The 26,419-nt window shown below is 39.5% G+C and overlaps 3 protein-coding genes across 3 annotated transcripts in view; all 3 read left to right on the top strand.

Moving 5' to 3' along the window:
• LOC124127346 (protein turtle homolog B-like) overlaps window positions 1–26,419 on the top strand; it is a 278,974-nt gene that overhangs the window by 138,469 nt on the left and 114,086 nt on the right. The gene's annotated exons all lie outside the window — the stretch shown is intronic.
• The window catches only part of LOC124119607 (mucin-5AC-like), a 198,063-nt gene that overhangs the window by 74,627 nt on the left and 97,017 nt on the right, over window positions 1–26,419 (top strand). The window lies entirely within an intron of this gene.
• LOC124144116 (nephrin-like) lies at window positions 7,386–20,857 on the top strand. The gene is made up of 13 exons (XM_048385052.1): window positions 7,386–7,901; window positions 8,943–9,012; window positions 9,215–9,556; window positions 12,608–12,889; window positions 15,682–15,942; window positions 16,184–16,462; window positions 16,757–17,053; window positions 17,238–17,534; window positions 17,834–17,995; window positions 18,313–18,331; window positions 18,498–18,550; window positions 18,871–18,981; window positions 19,186–20,857. Exons 2-13 carry the CDS (start codon window positions 8,973–8,975, stop codon window positions 19,206–19,208), a joined length of 2,166 nt encoding a protein of 721 aa, XP_048241009.1. The 5' UTR covers window positions 7,386–7,901; window positions 8,943–8,972; the 3' UTR covers window positions 19,209–20,857.

Genomic DNA, 26,419 nt, shown 5'->3' on the forward strand with positions numbered 1-26,419 from the left:
GCTTCCCTCTAACAAAACAGTTGTACTCAGAGTAAAAGGAAAAACTAGATGAAGTGATTGCTTACATTATGTCCACCGTTCGTCATTCTTGCCAATAAAGTGTCTATTCAGTTTGATGCAAACACATGCTTGTATTAGTTTTTGTATCGTTGAAGCCATTAAAACAGAATTTACTAAACCTAGAGTTATAATTATATCTTTTCAGGAAACACACCCAAAAGAGGTTAATGTTCGAACTACAATAAAACAGAGAATACCAGATCCATAATGACAATGCATATGCATCATCTGTTGTCAGTGGTTAGATGTCGAATTGTTGAGGTTAGATCACAATGATGAAACCCTGTTAACTTCTAACTAGTCCATCGACACTGTATGTCACGACCACTCTGAATGTCAGCTTCAACGTAAACACCAACGACAGTCTCTGACTGGCGGTGCATGCAGTGGGTCAGGGAGAACATACCTAACTGAGGGATTGTTGGCGACGTGTGACACGAGACCTCGCTGTGTACAGTCACTCATTCACTACTATCGCATATATATAGTTACATTCATCTTTCTTCAAAAACATGTTTGGCTACGTGAGCAATCGAAGAAAGACCGAATAATAGAACGCGTAAAAACTTGTCAACCAGGAAGTGTGTACTAATTGATATCTACCGCCACAGAAGTGTATGACTTGCTGTAAGCCTCTATATGTGAAACAGGTGTAAACACATGCACTTATGTCGAGAAAAATCGATCAACCTGCCAAGCATAATTTAAAATACTCGGTGTCTGCATCACGAAGTTGCAGATAATTCTTTTTACATTCACAACCTACAAGAGGAGATAAGCAACATTATATATGGCAGAGACGTACCCGCTGTACTACTGTTATTGACGTGCACTCAATATACTCTATACTCTAGTAGTGTAATGCTTTGTAAATCTGTATGCACCTCATATTTCCCTGTTCCCACCCTATCTGTGTACACCTCACACTTAGAGTCTACACAATGCACTGACATGATACATATGACAGGTGGTGCAATATCTAAATGAGAGTTCCACTCCACTTTGATCACTATTGCAATAATATCATATGTGTGTATGTCTGTTTAGTGAAATGTGACAGTTCAGCTTCCTAGTTTGGTGAAACCCACATGCACTTTAAGGGACAATTCTGTTACCAGCGGATCCTAATGACGGAACTAAGTATCTATTACTATTACTATTGGCAACTGGTGTTGGGCTATATCAAGTACATACAGTCCATGTTTATTTTAAACATCATTTAGAAATAAGACACAATCAAATATCAGACAGTGTTAAATTTGCTTTCGAGACAGTTAGGCTGAGACTTTAACATAGACTAATTCACCAAAAGACCCGTGAAGATCCGGGGTAGAATAGGTCTTCAACAACTCATATTTGCCGTAAAAGGCGACTATGTTTCTCGTAAAAGGCGATTAACGGATCGGGTGGTCAGACTCGCTGACTTGGTTGAAGCATGTCATCGATCCCGATTGTGTGGATCGATGCTCATGATATCAAACCCTGGATTGTCTGGTCTAGACTCGATTATTTACAGACCGCCGTCGTATAGCTGGAATATTGCTGAGTGCGGCGTAAAACAACAAACGAACCAACCAACTTCCAACTACTTTTATGATGTACTGGCCTGGTATATTTCCGAAATATTCGTTAAAGGTAAGACATTTTCCCTAATTAGTCAACTCGTTCCTTGTAACATTTTCTTGTTTTTGAAAGGCCCTGACAACATAAACATTGGTTAAAGAACTTTCTGTAGAATGAGCGAGTTTGATGAAACACTGCTTTGAACAGTATTTCTTTTATATCCCATAGTGTCAGAGTAATGTTCCTTATTCTTCTGGTCAATGGGGCTATAATGTTTGCTCTAATGTTAACAGATGTTCAAAAACCGACACACGATAACATTTCCAGATATATATGTCAGAGAATATGGCATTAAATCACTCCCTCCCATACAGCCATATCTCTTCATGAAAACATTTACAGTCTGTCATTCTCTCTACTGGTGGTTGGCATTGAGTGAACTCCAAACAGGATGATAAGTGTTCACTGTTTCATACACTGCAGCAAGCAGTGAAGCACAAGGTAGACATTAGCTGTTGTGCCTATCTTCTGTAGGTCTGCATTAGCATGCAGCTGACACATTATTAAGCCGTTCTTATTGATGATCTCACTGACAAACTTTAGAAGACTGATATCAGTGAGTAGGTATATACTGGCGGGGGACGTGATACAAATCAGTGACTCGCACATTGTACCCAGGCAGGGAAACATTCCCAGGTCTCACTCTATGACGTATGTGCTGCTCTCTTTCAAATCCACTTACTTTGATTGTAAACTACTTCATACAGACTTCATACGAACAATAAACGAAAATGTGTATATTTGTAGTCCATACATTATATGTAGTTTCTCTCATTGAACTACAGTATGATAAACTAGTGTTTATCAAGCACTGAATAGAATGTCATGTCATTCACTTTCACAGTGATAAATTTGATTAGACTTGCTGGTATTAGACACCAGGTGTTGCATTAATCTACTACTTGAACAGCTGCAGTCAATGTTACACGCAACATTCACAAGCACGATGAACGGTAGCTGTCTATTTCGTAAGGAGAACAGTACTTGTGCTGCCTAGCGTCTGACGACATGTGTCTGACGACTTTCATGAATAAACTGTGGGAAAGCCACGAGAAAACAGTTTTATTCTGCACAGCCACACCCGGTCAGTCTTCATGGTAAATGGGCTACTAAGTAACATCACTGAACATATGCATGCATTGAACAGAACTGGAGCGTTGAGGCGAGCTGTTGACTACGGAGCACCGTCAGGGACACGTGCAAAAAAATGTAATGCTCGAGCGTGTAAAACGTTAAAATGTGTTTGGTTCCAAGAACAGAGTTCAGAAATTAAGTTATTACAGGGTTAGGGGCTGTATTTTAATAATAGTGTCAGCTTGTGAAACCTGAAGAAAACTCTTATGCTGATTGACACTATGTGAGGCAAATCTGGGGACAGGACATTTCGTGAAGTGGTAGGTTTAGGTAAAAAATATTTTAGTAATATGGAAACAATTGCGCACATGATATCACAACTTAGAACGCCCTCCCCCATAGTTACATGTATGATTATTTACAATTAATAATTAATTAGCAGAAAGAAAAGATCAGAAATAGATATCTGTATGCTGAACGTGACTTGGCACATACACACACAAACACACACACACACTCACACACACACACACACACACACACACACACACACACACTCACACTCACACACACACACACACACACACACACACATACACATACACACTACACAGCGTCCGATTACATCCTCACAGTAACAATAACAAATTTATGTCATTCTATCTACCGACGGTTGTTGTGGTTGATCGCGTTATGACTGCTAACAGGAAGTAATATAACAAGGGCTTCCTGTGAAATTCTACACTACAGCGCACAGTCCCCAAATAGCATGTCAGGTACGTGCTTTTGTTACAACACTGGGTCACAATCTGCAGACGCATATACTACTCAGCTTGTCTGTTGATATACTGCTGTCTGTTGATATACTGCTGTCCGTTGGTATACTGTTGTCTGTTGATATACTGTTGTCTGTTGATATACTGATGTCTGTTGATATACTGCTGTCTGTTAATATACTGCTGTCTGTTGATATACTGCTGTCTGTTGATATATTGGTGTCTGTTGATATACTGCTGGGTCACCGATAGGTTTATGTATATTGTACAGTGTCTGCTGTATATACCCAACTCATAGATACATAGCTTGTCTGTTGATATACTGTTGTCTGTTGATATACTGTTGTCTGTTGATATACTGCTGGAAGCTGCAGGCAGGATATACACTGTATATCTTATATCACTTTTAGGCGGGTCACCGGTAGGTTTATGTACATTGTACACTATCTGCTGTATATACCCAACTCATAGATACAAAGGATATTTAAATAATAGGTACCAAGTTGTGAGGAAGCTAACGGGAAGCTTTCAATGTGAGTTGCCAATACAAATTCTCTAATAGCTGTACCATGAGGAATATATCGACAACGTATAAATAGGGATTTTAACGCCGCTTTGAACAGTCAGACAATAATAATAATGTCCCAGAGAAGTCCTATTGCTGAGAATGCAGTAAAACACCACTTGCATCAATCTGGTATGAGACATGTAAACATAAACAAACTATGGTTTGCTAGAAACAGTCATTTTTTTCTAAAAGGTTGAAAATTAGCACGTTCATAGCAATCCAAACACGTGATTTCACGCTCAATACATCATTGATAACGTAAACGGGACAATGGTGTTGACAGTGCAGACGTTATTGTCAACATGATACCATGCATGACTGTTAACACAATGTATATATCGACACATAAATTGGACACACAGGTTTCAATACAGAAACCATATTTTCTCGAAGGTTGTTTTGAAGTTGGATAATAAAACTCTTGTGTGTCTCCTTCTGCTGTCACACAAACGTATGAGGACGACTCACACAGCCATGTTATAGTTTCTATTAACATTATATTGCGTCTGGAAAGTAAAGGAATATATTACATACAAACGCAAGTTTCTCAGAATTTTTTGCCTCTCCTACAACAGATAGTTTCATACAATTTAGTTACGAACAGCAGCATCTACATTCTAAGAATTACTTTGTCACTTTACTATAATTACTTATAACATTTATACATTACTTTTGTTGCTTTTAATTATCAACCCTGAATTATAACTGAATCATCTTATTACTCTCAGACTACAAGTCAATGCTGTTGGCGGTGCTACACGTGTGTTCAGGTGAGTGGCTGCACATACGATTAGCATGTCAGACTACATGTCAGGGAGTTCTTTGCTGTTAGCGGTGCTACATGTGTGTTCAGGTGAGCAGCTGCACATACGATTAGCATGTCAGACTACATGGCAATGAGTTCTTTGCTGTTGGCGGTGCTACACGTGTGTTCAGGTGAGCAGCTGCACATACGATTAGCATGTCAGACTACATGGCAATGAGTTCTTTGCTGTTGGCGGTGCTACACATGTGTTCAGGAGAGTGGCTGCACATACGATTAGCATGTCAGACTACATGTCAATGAATTCCTTGCTGTTGGCGGAGCTACACGTGTGTTCAGGAGAGTGGCTGCACATACGATTAGCATGTCAGACTACATGTCAATGAGTTCTTTGCTGTTGGCGGTGCTACACATGTGTTCAGGAGAGTGGCTGCACATACGATTAGCATGTCAGACTACATGTCAATGAGTTCCTTGCTGTTGGCGGAGCTACACGTGTGTTCAGGTGAGTGGCTGCACATACGATTAGCATGCCGGACTACATGTCAGGGAGTTCCTTGCTGTTGGCGGTGTTTCACATGTGTATAGGTGAGGGGCTGCACATACGATTAGCATGTCAGACTACATGTCAATGAGTTCCTTGCTGTTGGCGGTGTTTCACATGTGTTCAGGTGAGTGGCTGCACATATGATTGGCATATTGGAACAGTTTCTTAAGCGACTTGGTGGCGTGGCTCGATCCTTTTATTACCGTATTCGCCATGCTTGTATACAACCAAGAATATGTAGAGGGCGTCATGGAAAATGATAAATATTAAATTCTTTGGAATAGGCCCCTACACAGCCTCAGACCTATCCAGGCCAAATAACCTGATCTTGTCCCTTTAGATAATCCCAATGGAATCATATATATGTCGATGCATTTTCTGTCCCTTTTGACACTAATGTGAAGGACAAGACTCAAGAAAAAACATGACAAATATGCGGACCTCGCTTTCGAAATGTCACACTTGCATCCCAAGTTGTCCGACTCCTCACTGTTCTCGGGGCCTTAGGTTTGGTACCTCCCTATCTGTTGACGGGCATTAGGAGACTACCCGGGGTTGCTGCCAGGAATACAGCCCTTCTGACCATGTTGGTAATGCAGAAGGCTGCAGTGTTGTGGAGTCTTCACATTCTCCGAACTGTTCTGGGTTGGTTCGAATGGGCAGCTTTTCCGAGCTGTCTGGGCTGCATGTAGAGGGGGCAAGGGTCCTGAGCTGATGATGAGCCTAACCAGCCTGACTGTGAACCCTCTTTGCTGCATTTATTTATTTAATTAATAATAATGTAATAGAACGTTACGTGTGAAATTAAAATACTGTCTGAAATTGAAATATATCATAAATTGACATTTGCCACAATGCCAAAGTAATTTGGTGCGAGCTAGTAAAAGTATGATTGATGGTAATCATTGCACCTATTAGCCCATGAATCCAATGGTAAAATGTATATGCAGGCATAGTCCTTCCATGTTCATGTTCACACCTGAAAGAAGTTATACACCTAGTAACGATGAACCGTCACGCACGCTTTGCTCTGTTCCATGGTTCGTGATGAGTTCAACTCATTTTCATGTGTAAATAATGTTTTGTTATATGCTACCAATATTACATGAATAACACGTGGATGTGCCTTACTGTGGTTTTGTGGTTACCTACAATCGCTTGTAGTTAGTGAGCATGGTTTTACGCTTTTATGAATATTTCAGCAATATCGCGGCGGGGGACACAGGGAAATGGGCGTCACTCATTGTACCCATGCGGGGATTCGAACCGGGTCTTCCGCGTGACGAGCAAACGCTTTAACCACAAGGCTATCCCATCGCCCTCAATTGCTTGTAAATGAATAGGCCAGAACTGTGATTTCATGCAAGGGTAGGAGTGAGTGAGTGAATTACATTTCATTGTCGCCCCGGCAATGTTTCATCCGTATACAATGAAGGAGAACAGAGATAATGATAATACTTGAAATAGCAATAATGCACTGGTGGGATCAGAAAGGGATATCCCAAATAGAACAAGAGAGAACCATCATTATACAGATCTGTTTAACATGGATGACAGACTTAACACTGCATCAGTAAAACTTTCCTGTTAATAATAAACAGTGGTTAAATGGTTCATTCTGCTGCAACATGGCACAACTAATCACTGTCGAAGGGTGTTTAAAAAATCAACAGTATTGTTCGTTGCTGCCATTGAACACATTTATGCGAATAAAACGTCATCATATGCTTGAACACATGTCGGTACCTATCGATTGAGTTAAGACCCAAGATATTTAACAACACAAGAAAAAAGACAATAACATATTTCATTAGTTATTGGTAAAATATATATGATTCCCATGTTGTATGTTGCTTTGACAGAGCATGTTACGAGTCTCGAACCGTTTGCGTTACTGATCATTAAAGGTTATTTCTATTTTCATAAACTTTTCTATTTTTTCTTCGATTAAATAGAAGTGTACTGAACGTCTATATTGACGCAATAACTGAGCTGTACTCAATCGGAACTGTGTTTGTATTACTAAACGACGTCATGTCATACACATATACCATACATCGCCACTGAATATCTCGACAGATGCGGGTGCAAGTGACCACTCACTGTATATAGAGGCGTACATAGGCGTGACAGAACACAACGATCGTGGGTCCGAATCGATATCCAAGTTTATGTTTCTTGGTTTGTCAGCACGTGGGATTCACCGAAGAAATAAACATCAAAGTTGACATGCCATGATGTAATATAGATACTGTGTCTAACACGGCGTTAAACAAACTGTTACTCACTCACTCTAAAACTCTAAATAAACCTGCAATCATATGACAGAGACTGACTCCGCTATATTTAGCCACTCCTGAACTAGTTTAAAGCGACTGATAAGAATGTAAACACGACCTTGTATATTACTTCCGTGTTGAGCTACCCGGTCACACATGACGACTGTAACAACGATTTTTGTCTAACAAACTGAGGCCTCATCAAGAATGTGTAAAGTATACATTTCTAACCTCATCACATGACACCTTGTATGTTAATGTATATTTGTATCACCTTGTCGAACATACATTACATAATGTATTTTGGAGTAACCTACAATATCTCTTTATACTCGTGTACTTTGACCTGGCCTCTGTTTGTGTATAAATGTTACCTGTGTGTCAGCTATCTGTACGTGTAGGGTTAATTAAAACACAAAGCTTTACAGGTACAACCTAGAACCTGAACACAGCTGATTTGAATGGGATTGTCTGGGTCGTCTAAAGGCAATGCAGAGTGGTGTCCCTTTGTCCGTAATACTAAACGTCTACTCTATTCACACCAGTATGGAAATATGCGCGAGTGCGATGGGAACGCAGGACATATAGATGAACAGTCACATCAGACTTACAGTTTCCAGTTGTTCATATCATGTATATTACAAATCTGGCCTCAATGGAAATTTTGCAAATAGTTACTTTAATTCTTTAAGGCGACAGAATTCCTTTTGTTTCCTTTGACGTCGGAAAGGCAGAGAGTTTTAATGATATTCAAAACTATCCCCTTACTGATGCCTTGTACCAGTATGTATGTTCATATTATCAGCATGATCGTCTTTCCTTCAGTCATGGGACGGACTTTCTTAGGCATGCCAGGATCCAATGATTGTGGGCTCCAAGTCAAGATTCCCATGTTATGTTCATATATGTATGTGATATGAAACATGTGTCATGTGAGCGTATATCACACTTTTAATAAATGTTTGTGTTAGTACAGTTAACAATATGATCACAAATTATTCTATCATGTTGAAGGTCCTGAAGTTTATACGCATATATTCATCTGACTCGTCCATCAGCGTTCACTGTGCAATACGTACGTACTGTCACACCGTCTAACACATCGAGGACTATTATCACACACACACTATCATCACAGCATAGTTGATACCAGACAGCTGATAAGACAGTAATATGATCCTTCTCTCATATGAATATCTCATTGATACCAAATGTATCAATCAGCATCCAAATGACTGATATATCGTTTCAGGTCTCACCAAGGTACCAGACAACACGCATAATGAAAATAGCTGCTGCAACTATATTTTATGTGATTGCAGGTAATAATTTCGTGTCAGACACATGTGTTATGACTGTATATTTTACTTATTTAAATAGTAATATTACCCGGCATACTTGATATAAATAGAATATCTTCTTGTTTAATCATAATAACAGGTCAATCAGAACATGACGACTTGGCGTAAAGTACATTCAAACCTCATGCTACATGCTACATATCCACATGACTTCTTCCTGCAGGTGTTGTGTCAGGTGCACCCAGTGCCAGTCCAGTGTCGTCTCCAGTGTCTGACACGGCCAGGTTCAGCTGGGAGATTCCACAGGGCGGTCTGGGGTCAGGTACTGGTTTCTACGCTGTCAGTCCTGCTGGTGATGCGGCCGTGTTCGTAGTGACAAGTTCTCTGACAGTTGTTATCTTGCCCAACTACAGAGGCAGACTGGAGTACCAGGGGAACATAGCAGCCAGGAATGTCACCTTCACCCTCAGCAACATCCAGACATCAGATGCAGGGACATACACGTGTGGGGACGGAGGGGCTACTATTGTGATACAGAACTGTGGACAGAAACTTGTTGTTTTGGGTGAGTGGCTACTAAGTTTTGATTTGTTGACGTTTCGTACACATAGTTTAGTCCTCTTTATATTCCATATACATATTCAGATAAAAACATAAACTTGTGTCTTAAATAAGAATGTATCGTAAACATAATCGTCCGGGTTTATGAATTAGGTAAAGAACTCTCAGTTATAAGGAATGCTGTCACAACGGGGTAACAGTATATCCTCCATTGGTGCTTTGTTCTTCACTGTTCAATTCATATCAGCAAATGAATACCTACTTATGATACACACTAGGTTGCACAAAAATGTGTTTTATTGAACATAAGTTCTCCTTTAAATAAAAATACAACCACGTGGGCAGTTTCAAAACAAAAGCAACCTTTCATCACTTGACTTTCCTCGGAACGTGTCCTGATTATAAAATTTTAAAAAAAATTGTTTTTAAAATTAAACAGTTGTTCTGTGACAATACATGTATTCCTTGTCTCTAATAATATTAGGCACGGTGTGGTAGCCTTGTGGTTAAAACCCCCGCTTGAAGTCCCACATGGGTGCAATGTGTGAAGCCAATTTCTGGTATCCCCAAGTGTGATATTTGCTAAAAGACTGATTGAAACCACACTCACTAAAATAATATTAGATGTCGCAGGTAACAAACGATTGTAATGAAGATGAATGTCACCTGCATGCAAGGTAACACTGGTAAAACACATGTGGTATTACTGTCAGGAGGATATTTACAAAAATAATGATATTTAGAAACGGATCAGTTGTAACAGCAAAATATAAACGCAAACAAAAGACACCCTCTTTATCTCGAACAACCGCTCACCCATTGACGGCAACAAAGTGATTGTCGTGAGTGAGTGAACACTATAAATATGGGAGGACATTTTCTGAACTGTTACCACTCTTGAAAAATCCACAAGACGCGTGTGCTGCTGTCAAAATCTAACTCGCCTGGATGACCCAATTCTGACAGAGAAGTGCATCCTGACTCAAATAATTACAGACTGTTGATATATTGATGACAGGGGTAAACAGCAAACGGATAGGCATGTCAACAAACAGTATTCAAGCATACTGCGCCGAACGCCAGCAGTCACTTGGTTACCCTACAAATGTATGCATTTAGTGCATGGCCTCGTTCTTTAGGAAAATGTATGTTGTGATATCATGAGTGGTAATATCGAATCTATTTTACTGATTGATTTTGAAAACCCGCGTGTATTCAGAGCAAGCAAACATAGCAACTCATTGATGTGTATGAATGTGTATCCTTATGGAACTAAACAAATACACGTGTGTCCTTTTGCAACATCACCTCATCACACCCTCGTATCTATATTGTTAGAGGCATCATGTACACTGACAATATCAACTTTTGATAAATTATAGTGAATCGTGCAGTTGTCATTTGTTTATGTTAACTTGGTCAGTGTAAAATTATAAATCAATTCACGTCACATTTGTTTAAATATATTCACAATATCAGTTATGGAGGGATTCAATAATCGTAGTTATATCAACCGCCAGTAATATATCCATTACAAAATCAATATTTCTATGAACGGGTGGTATCTGGTCGAATGTTATAGAAGGGGTATAATCGGTGTCTGAGGTTTGAATACATTCAGTAGTGGGGTCGTTCTCCACTTCCTAGGTATAGCTATAAGCAAAAAAGCTATACGCATAAAAAGTAAATTTCTGCAGAACTTTTTTTCCTTAAGATCCAAAACATTTTAAACCGAAATTGTAGGCCCTGCTTATTGTGGATTCGCTTTTGATAATTGCTTACATTCGTGGGAGTTCATGGTCGTAATGTGCCTCCGTATGTTTGTACTTGGTATTGGTTTTATTTCGGGAAAGTTATCTAGTGTCTAGTTATAGTCGCTACGGTGGTTTGGAGCCAAAATAAAAAAAAACATCTATGATGTCACTCCATTGTTCCAACTGTTGATTATCTGTAACCAATTGACAGTTCACTGACCTACTTTCTGCAAGGCAAATGTTGAGCTTATGCATTAATTCTAAACACGGGCTTTACGAATCTACTGGCTGCAGCAACCAAATCGCAGAAAATACAAGTGTGCGCTGTACGAATATTCTGATAAGGTTTACACATATTACAAATGAACTGCTTGACATTTCCGTGAATCATATTTTTATTGTATTTGTGTTCTCTTATTTGTGGATCCATTGTCACTTTCAGGCTGTATTTTGCATCTGATTACACAGTATTTTGTTGATCCTGTATTTTGAGTCATGTCATTTAAATTAATACATAAATAAATACTTAACATACTAATAGGGAAAATCTAATCTGTCCTAATGATGTTAAACTTCTTCAAATACAGGTTTAGTGATGTTTGTTGCACGTACATATGCACAAAATGAATAAAAGAAGTTAAAACTGATTTATTTGTACTGTTAGGATAGACTGTTGTATTAAAACTGTATAAAACTTAATGTTACATGTGTCCAGATGAGCAAGAATATTATATTATACTTCAAAGACATTATCTAAACTTTTGGGGGTTTATGTCGTGTAAACATGTCTCAATACTTGATGGGGATCGCTATTTCAACCCTCGTGACACAACATTTGAACACACAACAGAAAAGGTTTTAGCACATTAAAGACCGTTATTGTTTCTTATCTGTTGATTTGATCCAACCCAACATCGTGTCCGATGAAGTCGAGGAATTGTAATCTTGTCAATCAATGATAATTCGTTTTAAAGACTCGTTATTTTGTTCTTGAAAGTATATGACCATATGAGTTTGTCATAACGTTTGTCAACCTCAATGTTGAGCATGTAGCCATCGTCGTTGACGTCACACTAGTTCTGTTAGATTCATGAGATGGTTAAATGTGTAGAAGACGCAATCTTCTCACGAATGCTTATCTTTAAGAGTGGATTATAAGACTTTATTACGATTCATTACAATGTGTTAATATGAAGATTGTTATCCATTCATAGCTGGTGTTAAGATTGCTAACATGCTAACTCACGCCACTATTGTCTTTTCTATCAAGCTCCTAATTTACACATGAAGTCTTTTGAAAGGCAAGCCCACCACTCCTGGTCGTCCAGTGTCCACAACTCCTGTCTACAACCAGACAGTGACCTTGACCTGCAGCTCCACCTCTACCACTGTCCCAGCTGACCATGGTCTGACCTTGACCTACACCTGGCAGCGTGACAACACTGACATCACAGTTACCTCTCCTGGTCCCCCCTACATCTTCACAGTGAGTTCCCGGGACAGTCACAGCTACAGATGCAGGGCCAGAGAAAGTCAGGGTCTGGAGTCAGAGTGGAGCCAGGGGTACAACATGGAGCCACAGTGTGAGTACAGTAAACACGTTACTTATAAATGTCTCACGCTACTGATTTATGTGAGGTTCAATCATCAATTGTCAATATGAACAGTTACAAAATATACAATAATAAAATACAAATAACTGCATTTAGAAGTACATTCTTCGAAGAAACCGGAAGGGAGGGTCAGTGACATTAGCTATTGATATATTGTCTGGCTGTTCACATGCCATTGGTAGTTAAGGGGTCTACTAAATTAATCTGTTACTCACCCACTGTTAACAAAATGATGGATCTATTCCTTGTCATCAGTGGTTTATTCAAATGGAGGCGTTGCTAACACTGTGAAACTGTACACTTTTCCTACTCTTACTCTGATCTTCTACTAATCCAAACAGTCATCCACACTATACACTTTACTCTCATCACTCGCTGAATTATTGAAATAAGTAGTTGAATGCGATGAGTTATTACACTAGCTTTGTTTATATCGAAGGGCTCCAAAATAAATAGACATATGAATATATATGATATATACATCGAAAGGGTATACAGACTCACTTTTAGGAAATGTCATAGTCAACAAGACATAACTTACCTACACAGGCTAGATGTTTCCCCTGATGTGTCGTACCTTAGGTTAGGCTATTATGAAGATGTTTATAAAGTAACATTTTGTTCAATGTTAAGTAATATATATTAATTATATACCCTTCGGAGATATTACTGTTTAAACAAACAAATAGTGGTATTGCTCATGATATTAAAACACCATGTCCGGACTATTTGTAGTCATCAGCTGATCCTTGGGATTGCGTACACAATGTTTACTCTACTTTCAGACGATAACCTACTCGAGAAAGAAACTATTAACATTCACGAAACAAGGCAAACAGTGCATTCATCTCAATATTCGCTGCATTGTTTACATATATATTTGAATTTGTCGGCTGGATTTTTCAGTCGCCTGTGATCTATTGCATATAATTTTTTTATTGCAGTATTACAAGTATTGTCGTTGCATAACGCTTCAGAGCATCACCAATAAACAAAACATTATATCGAACCATCAACACAACATTCATCATACTTACTACTTTCAAATTCATTTTGTGAATAAGAGTAGGCCCTATGGACAAAATGGACAGCAACTAGAAATGTCAACCGATGCAATCCCCTGTCTTAGTGCACCGTTATTAGTGATGCCAAACAATAATTACAATCAATTTCATTACTAGAAAGAGTTTCTGTGGTCCAGTGGACATAACTTCCGCCGGAGATCGGATGACTGTGGGTTCGATTCCCGGTCGCGTCACACAAAAATACATTAAAAGACAGTACCTTGACAGGCGCTTGGCATTTTGGTCTAAAACAAGGACTGGTCGGCTCAGGGCCAGTATACTGCAAATCAGTTGACCAGCACAACACACTAGGCATTTGTCCGGACAAGTACAATCAGCCAGACACACACAGACACACGTGCATGCACGTCGTTTTATAACTGTTATAGTCCTGGACACGACGTAAACTACATTTCGCCTCACCTCATAACGTCTAAACTACCTGCTGACTCGTGTACAATCGCATGGGCAACATGACAAACGTGATTGACTGATGTGTCGATCGGCCCTCCTCTCGCATACACATTACCGACTTTGATACAATGAGGCTACATATTCCTGTTGTCTCTCGCTTGGTGATATTAGTGCTTATGCTATTATTAACGTTATAACAGAATCGGGATCTCATCAGTTCTTACAATCGATCTCGGAGAAAGCTTCGCACTATATATTTCCAGTTTGCTCTTTTAGAGAAGAAACCATTATCGAATCATCAGTTACGAAAGTTGTATACATATTCACACGGCACCCTTAAACCAGGGACGTTTTCTTTTAACGTAGAATTTACAAAGCTGCGCGATGGATTCATTTTGAAACACACTCGTAAGGAAAATAGCATCTATCGGGAAAGACTGGATACTAATCTGTCTGTACATATTAAATTTTTGATTGATATGCCATATTGCGTTGGACTTCTTACCTGCACCTTCCTCGTGATCAAACACACAAAACAAACATTAGGTTTTTTCTATGTCGATGGTATTGAATTCTTAATATATCAACTTTGGATTGGTGGAGTGAGTGAGTGAGTATGGTTTTACGCCGCTTTTAGCAATATTCGAGCAATATCACGGCGGGGGACACAAGAAATGGGCTTCACACATTGTACCCATGTCGGGAATCTAACCCGGGTCTTTGTCGTGACGAGCGAACCCTTTGACTACTAAGCTACTCGACCACCCTAGGATTGGTGGAGTTTACAGCAGAAAACAAAAATCTATCAAAGCAAATTATTTTAGTTTTCACAAATTCATGCTTTCCGAAATTTCAGTTGAATCACAGGCTCCACGGGAGATTGACCATTTGCCAGCACCACGTGTGTTTCATAGGATAATTAGATTTTTTGTAAATATATACAGAAGCAGACCGCTGTCAAGTTTCCCCATACTGTTCCTTTTTGTCTCACAGCCTGTCGTCTTAAACAGACACAAAACGTCATAACCATGAAAAAATGATGAACAGAGTATGTATTTATCATGCTGAACAATTATTTTTCGAAGGCCACACCAAACCGTGGAACGTTTAAACAATCGCTCGTTTATGTACATGCTGCTATTAAATACATAATGTGTTGTCATACAGCTTAGAAGGTATTTTTCTGAATATCATCAACTCATCATTGTTTTCCTTATGTGTGTTATTAGAGGTATAACTTTATCTTGTATCACGGTATCAGTGCCACAGTGCCATGTATTCCAGACGGGCCCTACCAGATCTACCTGACTCCCTCCACCTCCTCCTACACTGTGACAGAACACCAGACTCTTCCATCAATCACGTGTTCCGCCCTCTGTAGACCCGGCTGTAGCTACAGGTGGTTACACAATGGAACAGTCTTCAGCAGTGGAGCCACTCTGAGTCTAGGACAAGCTGACAGATCTAAGACAGGCTCCTACAGATGTCAGCCTTCTAATACACACGGGAGTAGTGGCAGTGTTACAGTCAGTGTTGATGTTCAGTGTAAGTATATAGTCTACACTGGTGACAGTGTTACAGTCAGTGTTACAGTCAGTGTTGATGTTCAGTGTAAGTATATAGTCTACACTGGTGACAGTGTTACAGTCAGTGTTAATGTTCAGTGGAAGTATATAGTCTACACATCAGAATCCTTGAACAAAGTGTAAAGTAAAAAATACTTGGTTGTGCATTATCCTTATAATTGTAAAGCGAACCATAGATTTTTACGTTGTTATATTTTCAGATCCCGCCACTGTGAGTATGTTTACTGTCAACTCTCTCGGTGGTTCAGTGACAGTTAATGAATCAGATCCAGTGACCTTGAGATGCCAGGTTGATAGTAATCCGAGGTCAGTCATCAGGTTGCTGAATGGAACGGAGGAGTTGACAAGGGCAGATAACTCCATGACAGCAGAATATAGACTGGAGTCAGCAGACTGTAGACAAAGAGGGAACTACTCCTGTACAGCCACTAACAACATCGGGGCACCTGTCAGCCAGAGGGTGGAGTTGCTGGTCAAATGTAATCTGTTTGGATATTCGATAAGGATGGTAGTGTTGTGATGATTTCCATTGATGGTTAATGTCGCAACTTTGTCTATGATGATAACAGTGTTGTGTAAAAGGCAAACTGACGGTTTGCTTGTATATCTGAGTTATCATGTCTCTTATTTTGATACAGCCAATTTTAAGTATCAACGAAAAGCTCCTTATAAAAAATTCTACATACTCGGTAAATTTGATCTTCATAATATTCTGCCCCCAACGGATATTATTTGTTCCAGAGTCATTGCATATGTGGTCTACATTTAACCAGGTTCTCCTCGGCTTGAGGAGACAGCTGCCCAGCAACTCAAATACGCCGCTAGACTGGCCGGTAACGTGAACGTGTCTGTGTCAGTCCTGGCCTACCCCCTTCCTACATTCACCTGGAGTAGAACCACAAGCACTAGCCAAGACCTCACTGGTTCCTCCAGCCCTGTCTCAGACATCTCGGTCACTGCCAGACTACATCTTACTAACCTCCAACAGCAGGACTTCGGGGACTACAGTCTGACAGCCAATAACGGTGAAGGCGGTTTAGTGACTTACACAGTCAGCGTAGTGTCTGAAGGTGAGCCGCGACATTCTGATGTATCATTCACTAATTCAGGATACAATTGTTCATATGTTTCAATACCTATATTTGACTGTTGTTTAAACATTACATCTTCACTGTACAAATAATGAGATTAACATTAGAAACATTCTCTGAGAAAGCTTTTACAACATTCCTTTTCATATTAATTTGTTTAAAGGGCCACCACAGATACCTACACAGTTTAGAGATCTGGATAATGCAACAACGTCGTCGGTATGGTTATCCTGGCTGCCTGGGTTCAATGGTGGAAACCCTCAGACGTTTCTGCTTGAGTATCTCAAGTTTGAATCAAGAACTTGGACTGTCTACAAGACCTATGCAGACACCGGCAAGATGATGGTGGTGGAAGTGACTGGGCTTACACGGGGAGATATTCACATATTTCGACTACATGCTAGAAATGACTATATGGATTCTAACAGATATGTATTAGTAGAAACTAGGACTGCTGGAGGTATGTGTCACTCAAGTCGAATGAAAAATGGTTTAATCTGATGTAAATGTAATTAACAACTCATCACGATAAAAGAATTTGCATACATGCATATGTTGTATTTGAGAGTAATTTCCCATTGTGAAGTACTTCAAGTAATGTTCCTTACATCTTTTCATTAAACGTGAACATGTGTATCGGGGCTCGAGCCAATGAGTTGTAAGTCGGAAACTGGTAACGAATACCCTTTCACCCGACCCTTTACACTGACTATGATTTGCACCCTGTACGTCTGTAATGATGTTCTACTCATATTGCAGATCCACCAAATCAGCAAAACCTTGAAACTCCATGTTCGTGTACAGGGGTGATAGCAGGATCCACAGTTGGGACCCTTCTTCTTACTTTGCTCATCGGGGGAATTGTTCTGATGGTACTGTACAGAAAGGTATACAAGCCTAGGCTCGGACATATTCTGAAAGGTAAATAATTAAATTTCCTTTGTAAAGCGATTGTCAATAGGAATAATTTAATAATGATTTTCCATTATATTGATGAATGGGTTTGAAAACCTTATTGTCAGGCCTAGGATTTCCTTATTTGCATGTATTCGACATTAATATTGACAGAAAAGACACATTTGTATCATCAAATTTATGTTGTTAATAATATGAACATGCAGTCATTTACAGTTGACTTGATCCTTGCCACTGTAGGTTTCCTTTATGAATGAAAAGTGTTTTGCCATGTGTGATGTGTGTTTTACATTATGTACCATGTGGCTATTTTTGTTTTCCAGAAACTTCATTACGAAAAAGGTATTATGAATGTCAAAGTTAAAGATAACAATGTACGGAACATGTGAAAATACTAAATAAGGTAATAGAGCCATGATAAGATAACTAAAGACGTATATTATAAACTGAAGTTTAGCGCTCCATTCCATTATGTTTCTTGTTGAAACGGACCTTGTTAATTTTGCAGCACCAGGAATCCTGAAACTGTAGAAATGGACAACAGAGGGTATTCATCACTAGGTATGTACTGGTTATTGGTTGTTACCCTTTTGCTGAAATTACTATTATGTATGGGACTGTTTAGCACTGAAGTCATTACAATATTTCCAAAATGTTTTGTTTCAGATCAAATTAATGGTCCTGACCAGTATTCAAATTTAGAGGAATGAGAAAAACAACAGTACTCACATTTGAAGATTTATGACAATACAAAAGGTAGATAAAGGTTTGCTCAATACTGATTTAAATTTCAGTATTCCACTAAAGGTAATATTGAAGTGCTATTAAGAAGAGTTCTGAAGTGGATTTCTGGTTAAATACGTAATGAATTACATCTTCAGCGGATGCTGCAGCAGATACAAGTACCTATGAAGGCATGGCAGAGACTCCCCCTGTGACCTATGAGTCCATCAAACCATCTCCATACCAGAACACTGGAGCACATTCTCAAGGTAACCAAAACATGGAACACTCTTGCTGGTTGAATTCTTATATCATTGCCATGGATCAACTGTGTGCATGTACAGAACCGTTAAACAGAGGCATATACCTTCTTTCCTATCCTAATATAACACGTTTAGCATCCCATGCTATTGTGAGTTGACATATAATTTGTCATATTCTGTGTTTAATTACATGTAGTCTGTATTTTTCAGGTCCGGACAATGGAAATAAGTAACGAAGAAGGAATTCATTATTGTATCACTTCCAGTAACAGACCAAGGAACGCAGCATATTAGATTTCAAAACATTTTTAGACCAATGAAGATCCGGCGTAGAATAGGTCTTCAGCAAACCAGGATCGTCCAAACAGACAACTCTCCATTGTGGTAGAAGGCGGCTAACGGGATCGGGTGGTCAGGATCGGTGACTTGGTTGATGCATGTCAGCGTATCCCAATTGCGTAGATCGATGCTCATGATGTTAATCACTGGATTGTGTGGTCAAAACTCGATTATTTCTTGACCATATGTCTGGAATATTGGTGAGTGCGGCGTTTAACAACAATTCAACAACAAAACATCTGTATCACTTACTTCACTGTTTCATTACATTGTTTGAACGTTTGCTCGATACAAGGACAGTTACAGAAACCAACCATGGACCATGGCGAGTAAGTTAAAGGAGATCAGTCAAGTTATGCTGGTTATGCTCATGTCTGTTTACGTATCGCCTTTATGTTTGCAACTGAATATTTCACATTGCACTAAATAATGTATTTGTAAATACACGACAGGTGTGTTTTAGAGGAGAAAAACGAATACAACGTCACACACTTCAGAAATGAGATATTAATCATGATACAACAAACTGCTTTCATGCTGATCATTGAATTAAGCTTACATGTGAACAATATTCCATCTACAGATGTACAATACTTACCCCAAAGCCAGGCTATAATTCTTCCGCACACGCAGCACGTCAGGGTTACAGAAATAAATCATTCCGATTTGTGACTTATTACAAAATATGTTTCCTTTTTTTTACAAACAACGTTATTTGGTTGACTTGTTAGCATTTGTTCAGTTTGTCCATGTGTTAGCCAACACCATATACACGAGTTCCCACTTTAGATAAGTATTGTGATGTTGTTTCACAACTTATATCCAGTGTCATTCTGAAGACGATGTCAGTGACCAGATTCTCAAGATTACACATTTCACTTGTTCAATAAACAGAGTAAGAATACACAGACTAAACTGTATCTATTCATTTATTTATGTATATATTTATTTCTGTAAATATAAAACATCAAGGCAGAGAATAATCAGTCTCGTGCATCTGCTGAAACAGATTCCATTGAGTTTAAAAGGTACAACATTGGTGAAACTTATGTGAATGGATCGTTGACAATAAGTGAAAAGGTTTTTCAATGGCTTGGTTATCACAGATTGCATATGTTTGAGCTACAATTGAACATTCTCTTGATTATACACACGAAAAGTACTTGAAAAAAGGGTCAACGTTTCCTTTATGTCGAGCATATATTCCAGCTGCTCCAGCTTTAGGTTTCTGCATTTCACAACATTTTAGGTACAATGTAGCACGTGTTATCCACGAAGAGTAGCACATGTTCGCGAACACAGCAAAGTAATTCCTGAGTAGTTGATAAACCTTCTACAATGGGCTTAACATTTAACCAAAGACTTGACTCCAATCCACGTTTGCTCATCATTATCGTCGAGAATAGGTTGAGGACGTTTCGTCCCCAAGGCCTCTAATCATTCGCTTTACCGGATAAAACTGCTTGACGAGCGCCAGCTATCCTGAGGGAAACTTCGGAGGGAACCAGCTACTAGATGGTTCGATTAGTCTTTCGCCCCTATACCCAAGTTCGATATATATATATGCTGACGTCGTATATCTTTGTAGTTATCAAGGGAGCACGGGTGGCCCAGTCGTCTAAGGCGCCGCAATTCGCTGTGCAGAGTTGCGTCCCTTGGGCAAGCCAGAAACCTATGATAGTGGGTTCGAATCCCGGTTCGCCCCGATTATGTTTCTAGGTTTGTCAGCACCATACCCGTGCTCGTGGGTTTCACCGAAGTGGTAAACGTCTGAGACCTGCATCACTCCGGGCTTTCCTCCCACATTAAGCTGACACGCTGTGATATAACTGGAATACTTTTTTGAATATCGGCGTTAAACAAAACTCACTCACTCAATTGTAATTATCATGTAGTATTGTACTTGTCTAGTATTACGACAGTAGACAGGGTTTATGTTTAGTTAAAATTGATTATAGGGTCATAAGCATATATAATATATATATCATTGTGCAGGTTACAAACTACATGAATTACATAGGTTTCTCGCTATGTTAAGTTCATATAATTGAATGTCAATTATATTTAAGGCCATTATGTATATTATAACAATGCCAATGTTCTATGTCTTTTTGTGCCGTATGTCTTATTATTTATACATTGTTTCAGGCCGTATTTGTTCACTTTTCACTTCTGAGAGAATTTAACAGTCATCCGCTCACACCCTGTAGCCGTTTGTTGTGTTTACCACCCGACAACTAGGTGCTACTACAATAGGAGAAAATCTTTAGCAGAGTTTAGAGGTATCAAATTTAGCTATTGAGTAATTAATACTAACCACGTTTAGCTATTTACCATCAGCTGCTCCATGCGTTACTAATGCTTTAATAACTGCTGAGCGGCGTCAGGCAACAAGCGCATGCTTAGACGTTATATGCGTTGTGTGAGTGGCGGTCGCTACCGATAAAGCAGGACATGCTTGCAATTTCCTCGAACACCTGGTGTGATTACTGAATTGCAATGATCCATTGGTAGTGGAAAACGACTGATATACTTACAGATGCAGTATATACTTGATGGCATGAACAGATATTTTCACAGATGTTGCTGCCGGTGAAAAAGTGATATGTTCACAGATGTAGTTGACGGTGGAGGAAATGAACTGATATGTTCACAGATGTAGTTTACAGTGGAGGAAATGGACTGATATGTTCACAGATGTAGTTGACGGTGGAGGAAATGGACTGATATGTTCACAGATGTAGTTGACGGTGGAGGAAATGGACTGATATGTTCACAGATGTATTTGACTGTGAAGGAAATGGACTGATATGTTCACAGATGGAGTTGACGGTGGAGGAAATGGGCTGATATGTTCACAGATGTATTTGACTGTGAAGGAAATGGACTGATATGTTCACAGATGTAGTTGACGGTTGAGGAAATGGACTGATATGTTCACAGAAGTAGTTGACGGTGGAGGAAATGGACTGATATGTTCACAGATGTAGTAGGTGGAGGAAATGGACTGATATGTTCACAGATGGAGTTGACGATGGAGGAAATGGACTGATATGTTCACAGATGTAGTTGACGGTGGAGGGAAATGGACTGATATGTTCACAGATGTAGTTGACGGTGGAGGAAAAAGACTGATATGTTCACAGATGTAGTTGACGGTGGAGGAAAAAGACTGATATGTTCACAGATGTAGTTGACGGTGGGGGAAATGGACTGATATGTTCACAGATGTAGTTGACGGTGGAGGAAAAAGACTGATATGTTCACAGATGTAGTTGACGGTGGAGGAAAAAGACTGATATGTTCACAGATGTAGTTGACGGTGGAGGAAAAAGACTGATATGTTCACAGATGTAGTTGACGGTGGAGGGAAATGGACTGATATGTTCACAGATGTAGTTGTCGGTGGAGGAAATTGACTGATATGTTTACAGATGTAGTAGGTGGAGGAAATGGACTGATATGTTCACAGATGTATTTGACTGTGGAGGAAATGGACTGATATGTTTACATATGTAGTTGACGGTGGAGGAAATGGACTGATATGTTTACATATGTAGTTGACGGTGGGGGAAATGGACTGATATGTTTACAGGGCTCCATCTAAGCACAAACGGGCGAAGGCAAACGAATTGTCAACTCAATTCGTAATGATTCACGAAGATGTCCCCCACATATCATATATATTCCAAATGTCGTTGAACATCACATTTACAGTCTTATACAGTATGATGGAACAGATTTAGCTGTATCTTTGTCATATTTTTGCAATACATATGTAAAATCAAATTATTTCTGAGGGATTCTTCGACCGAAGTACTTGAAGTCATATACGCATTCTGGTTGGTTTGTCGTAGTTTCGCACATAACATTCATCGATAGGGGAACGAGTCTTCTTGCAGGTTACGGAAAGAGGCGAGCGGTGACGAATGCCCTCTCTGTTGCCTGATCCGTATCACATACCTTAATTACATTAATAAGAGAACTAAAAATATTTGTTACAGGTTGTTTGTAAACTTAGATTCCTCCGAAAACGGTCACAGCTACATGGTGGATCGCTTACCACAAATCATGTGCGCACATACATCAACAATTTCGAAAATGCAAACTGAAGCACTTCGAAAACGCTTGTTTCAAGTTGAGTAATACTTGGCGTAAAGCAAAACGAATGAAATGAAGTTGTTCTGTGCATGAGATAATCAGACAACAACGTCGCCACACCACTCTTCCGCATCTGATTTTACAATCTTAATTTTCAAGCACAACATCAGAACAGGTGAGTTGATTGATAAATGTGCTCTTTAAAAAAACATGTTTTTTGTACACAATATTTTACAATGGTCCCTCAAAATTACAAGATGCTGGTAGAATAGGAGTTATCGTTCTTGTTTAAAGCAGCATCTGTGTTCATGCCACTCCATTCATTTGAGGGTCACCAGTCTCCATTTGGCTTGTGCCCGAATGGCACGAGTTGGACACGAACACGTGGGGAGACATTCAACATGGAGTGTGTCCGCCATTAGCGTTAACTGTCACACATCATGTAACTTAAAATTCGTGTTTTTGTTGTCGTTCATCGTATAAAAGCCTATTGTATTTTTTATTCTTGTTCCGTGTATAATGTTCTGCTGATACCAATTTGGAGGGAAGGATTTTGGCATTAATATTGACTGTTTGGTTGATACATGTCATCATATTCCAATTCCGTGGATTGATGCTCATGATGTCAACCACTGGATTGTCTGGTTCAGACTGGATTATTGACAGGCCGTCGCCAAAAAGCTGGAATGTTGCTGAGTGTGGCGTTAAACAACAAACAAACAAGAAAAACACTTTCCACTGAAGTCAGGGATCCTATTTCGGAGGTTAATGCAGCTTGAACAGTATTCCAGTCATATCACGGCGTGTCAGCTTGATGTGGGAGGAAAGCCTGAAATGATGCAGGTCGGATACGTTAAGCACTGGTGAAACCAGTCAGAAAGAGCGTGGTGCTTACAAGCTGGGCGCAAATTGCGTCGCCACCAGGCAACAACTTGACAACATAGCTAATTTTAAATCTTTATTAAAAACAAATTTACAAATGTAATGAGGGAAATCACCAAGTAATCTCACATTTAAACAGCCCTGTGTTCTTACAGGATGTTACAATGAAAGGAGCATGAAACATACATAGAAATATATACATGTTAATCATGGGTTTGTGGATCTATACTGCTTTCAGCATTACATCAATAATGTCAGATAATCAGACAGTGTGACATGTTAACAATTGAACCCCACCCTGCAAACACTTCAACCATGATGCCGTGCCGGGCTGTCACCTCAATGTTTGGCTATAGATATGAAATATTTATCATCATTAATGTCACTGGACTTATGGTTTGATACCCCTGTTTGTATACTCATACGGTGAAGAATGTCTATGCTTGTTTAGACGGTATCAAATGAATACAGCCAGAGCAGCATGGCTCAACCACATCTGTATATATCCATTCTCATGATTGGCCTAAAGAAAGTTTCAAAATTTATATGACAAATGCAGACAGAATTTGAAGCATTGCGGAAACATATATGTATCCTCAACTATAAACAATAAACCTATGAATTACCCGAGTGTCAACGCATTAACGTTTGATCTGTGCTTATTTGTATTCAGATGTATATATCCAGGGCAGCATGGCTCAACTACACTTGTATATATCCATCCTCCTGATAGAGACCAACATACATTTCATATGGCTGTGTTCGAGTAAGTGGTGACAGAACATGGATGTAAGAATTACAGCTGACTTTAGAAGACAAATATAACTGATCAAGGATAAGGGGTTTGATTTGAAGAAGGACTTCGTTAACTGTATCAACGGATATCTATGTAGTCAGCATCCTTTGTAACTAGGATTATACATATTGTCGTATTGTAGTTTTCAGTGTGACAAGCACAGATATGGAAGCAGCATGGCTATAGGGACACTCCAGTCCTTGAGAGTTCGTAAACGTCATGGAGGAAAGAAGCTTGCTCCACACTAGTCCATTGGTATTCGGACGAAATGCTGGAGAGAGAGATACAGTCGTTTTATATGAACGCAGATAGACGATGGTTTAACATGCATGTATACATTCTATTATCAACACGAAAACCTTTACTATCCTGGAGCAGGATTTAATAACCTACTTGCAGCTCGGAGTGACGGATTATCTGTCTTGAGGAAATTAATTTGTCCTGAGCCTTGTCACTAGAGGAGACATCATGTCAGTTCCAATAACGGATTGACTACGTCACACACCGACTGACGTCATAAACAAGGAATGCGTCATTATTCATTTTATGCAAGCCATGACTTAATATGACGTGGCGTTGCTGTGGTACGCTTCGCAAACAATGAAAACAATGTGACAATGGAATGACGTAGACAATTAGCATGAAGAAGAAATTTTAATGCTCAGTGAGAACTTCTGAAAATAATTGCACCTGTACCCTTGCCCCTATCGATAAAAAGCTATACTACTATTTGGTATCATTATTTGCCTACTGATACAGGGCTGTAGTATGGAAGCGTATTCGTGCCTCGGTGTAAAATATAGCATCTATGTATATAATATTATCTACGTACATACACCACACACACACACCACACCACACACACACCACACTACGCATACATACCACACAACACATACCCAACGCACACACACACACACCACATCACACATACACACCACAATACACCACACGTACACACAACAATACACCACACAACACATACACACCACAATACACCACACCACGCATACATACCACACTACACTTACACACCACACAAACATACACACACCACAATACACCACACACACACACACACCACACCACACACACACACCACACTACGCATACATACCACACAACACATACCCAACGCACACACACACACATACCTCACCACACATACACACCACAAAACACCACACATACACACAACAATACACCACACAACACATATCCAACACACACACACCACACCACGCATACATACCACACTACACTTACACACCACACAGACATACACACACCACAATACACCACACAGCACATACCCAACACAACACA

The sequence above is a fragment of the Haliotis rufescens genome, unplaced genomic scaffold, assembly GCF_023055435.1.
Source record: "Haliotis rufescens isolate VD_foot unplaced genomic scaffold, xgHalRufe1.0.p SCAF_53, whole genome shotgun sequence".
Lineage (NCBI taxonomy): Eukaryota > Metazoa > Mollusca > Gastropoda > Lepetellida > Haliotidae > Haliotis > Haliotis rufescens.

Bases quoted from the DNA above. Each gene is read 5' to 3' on its own strand.
- LOC124144116 (XM_048385052.1), top strand. From the start codon at position 8,973: ATGAAAATAGCTGCTGCAACTATATTTTATGTGATTGCAG. The intron at 9,557-12,607 runs GTGAGTGGCTAC...GTCTTTTGAAAG, and splicing joins ACAGAAACTTGTTGTTTTGG to GCAAGCCCACCACTCCTGGT. The intron at 17,535-17,833 runs GTATGTGTCACT...CTCATATTGCAG, and splicing joins AGAAACTAGGACTGCTGGAG to ATCCACCAAATCAGCAAAAC.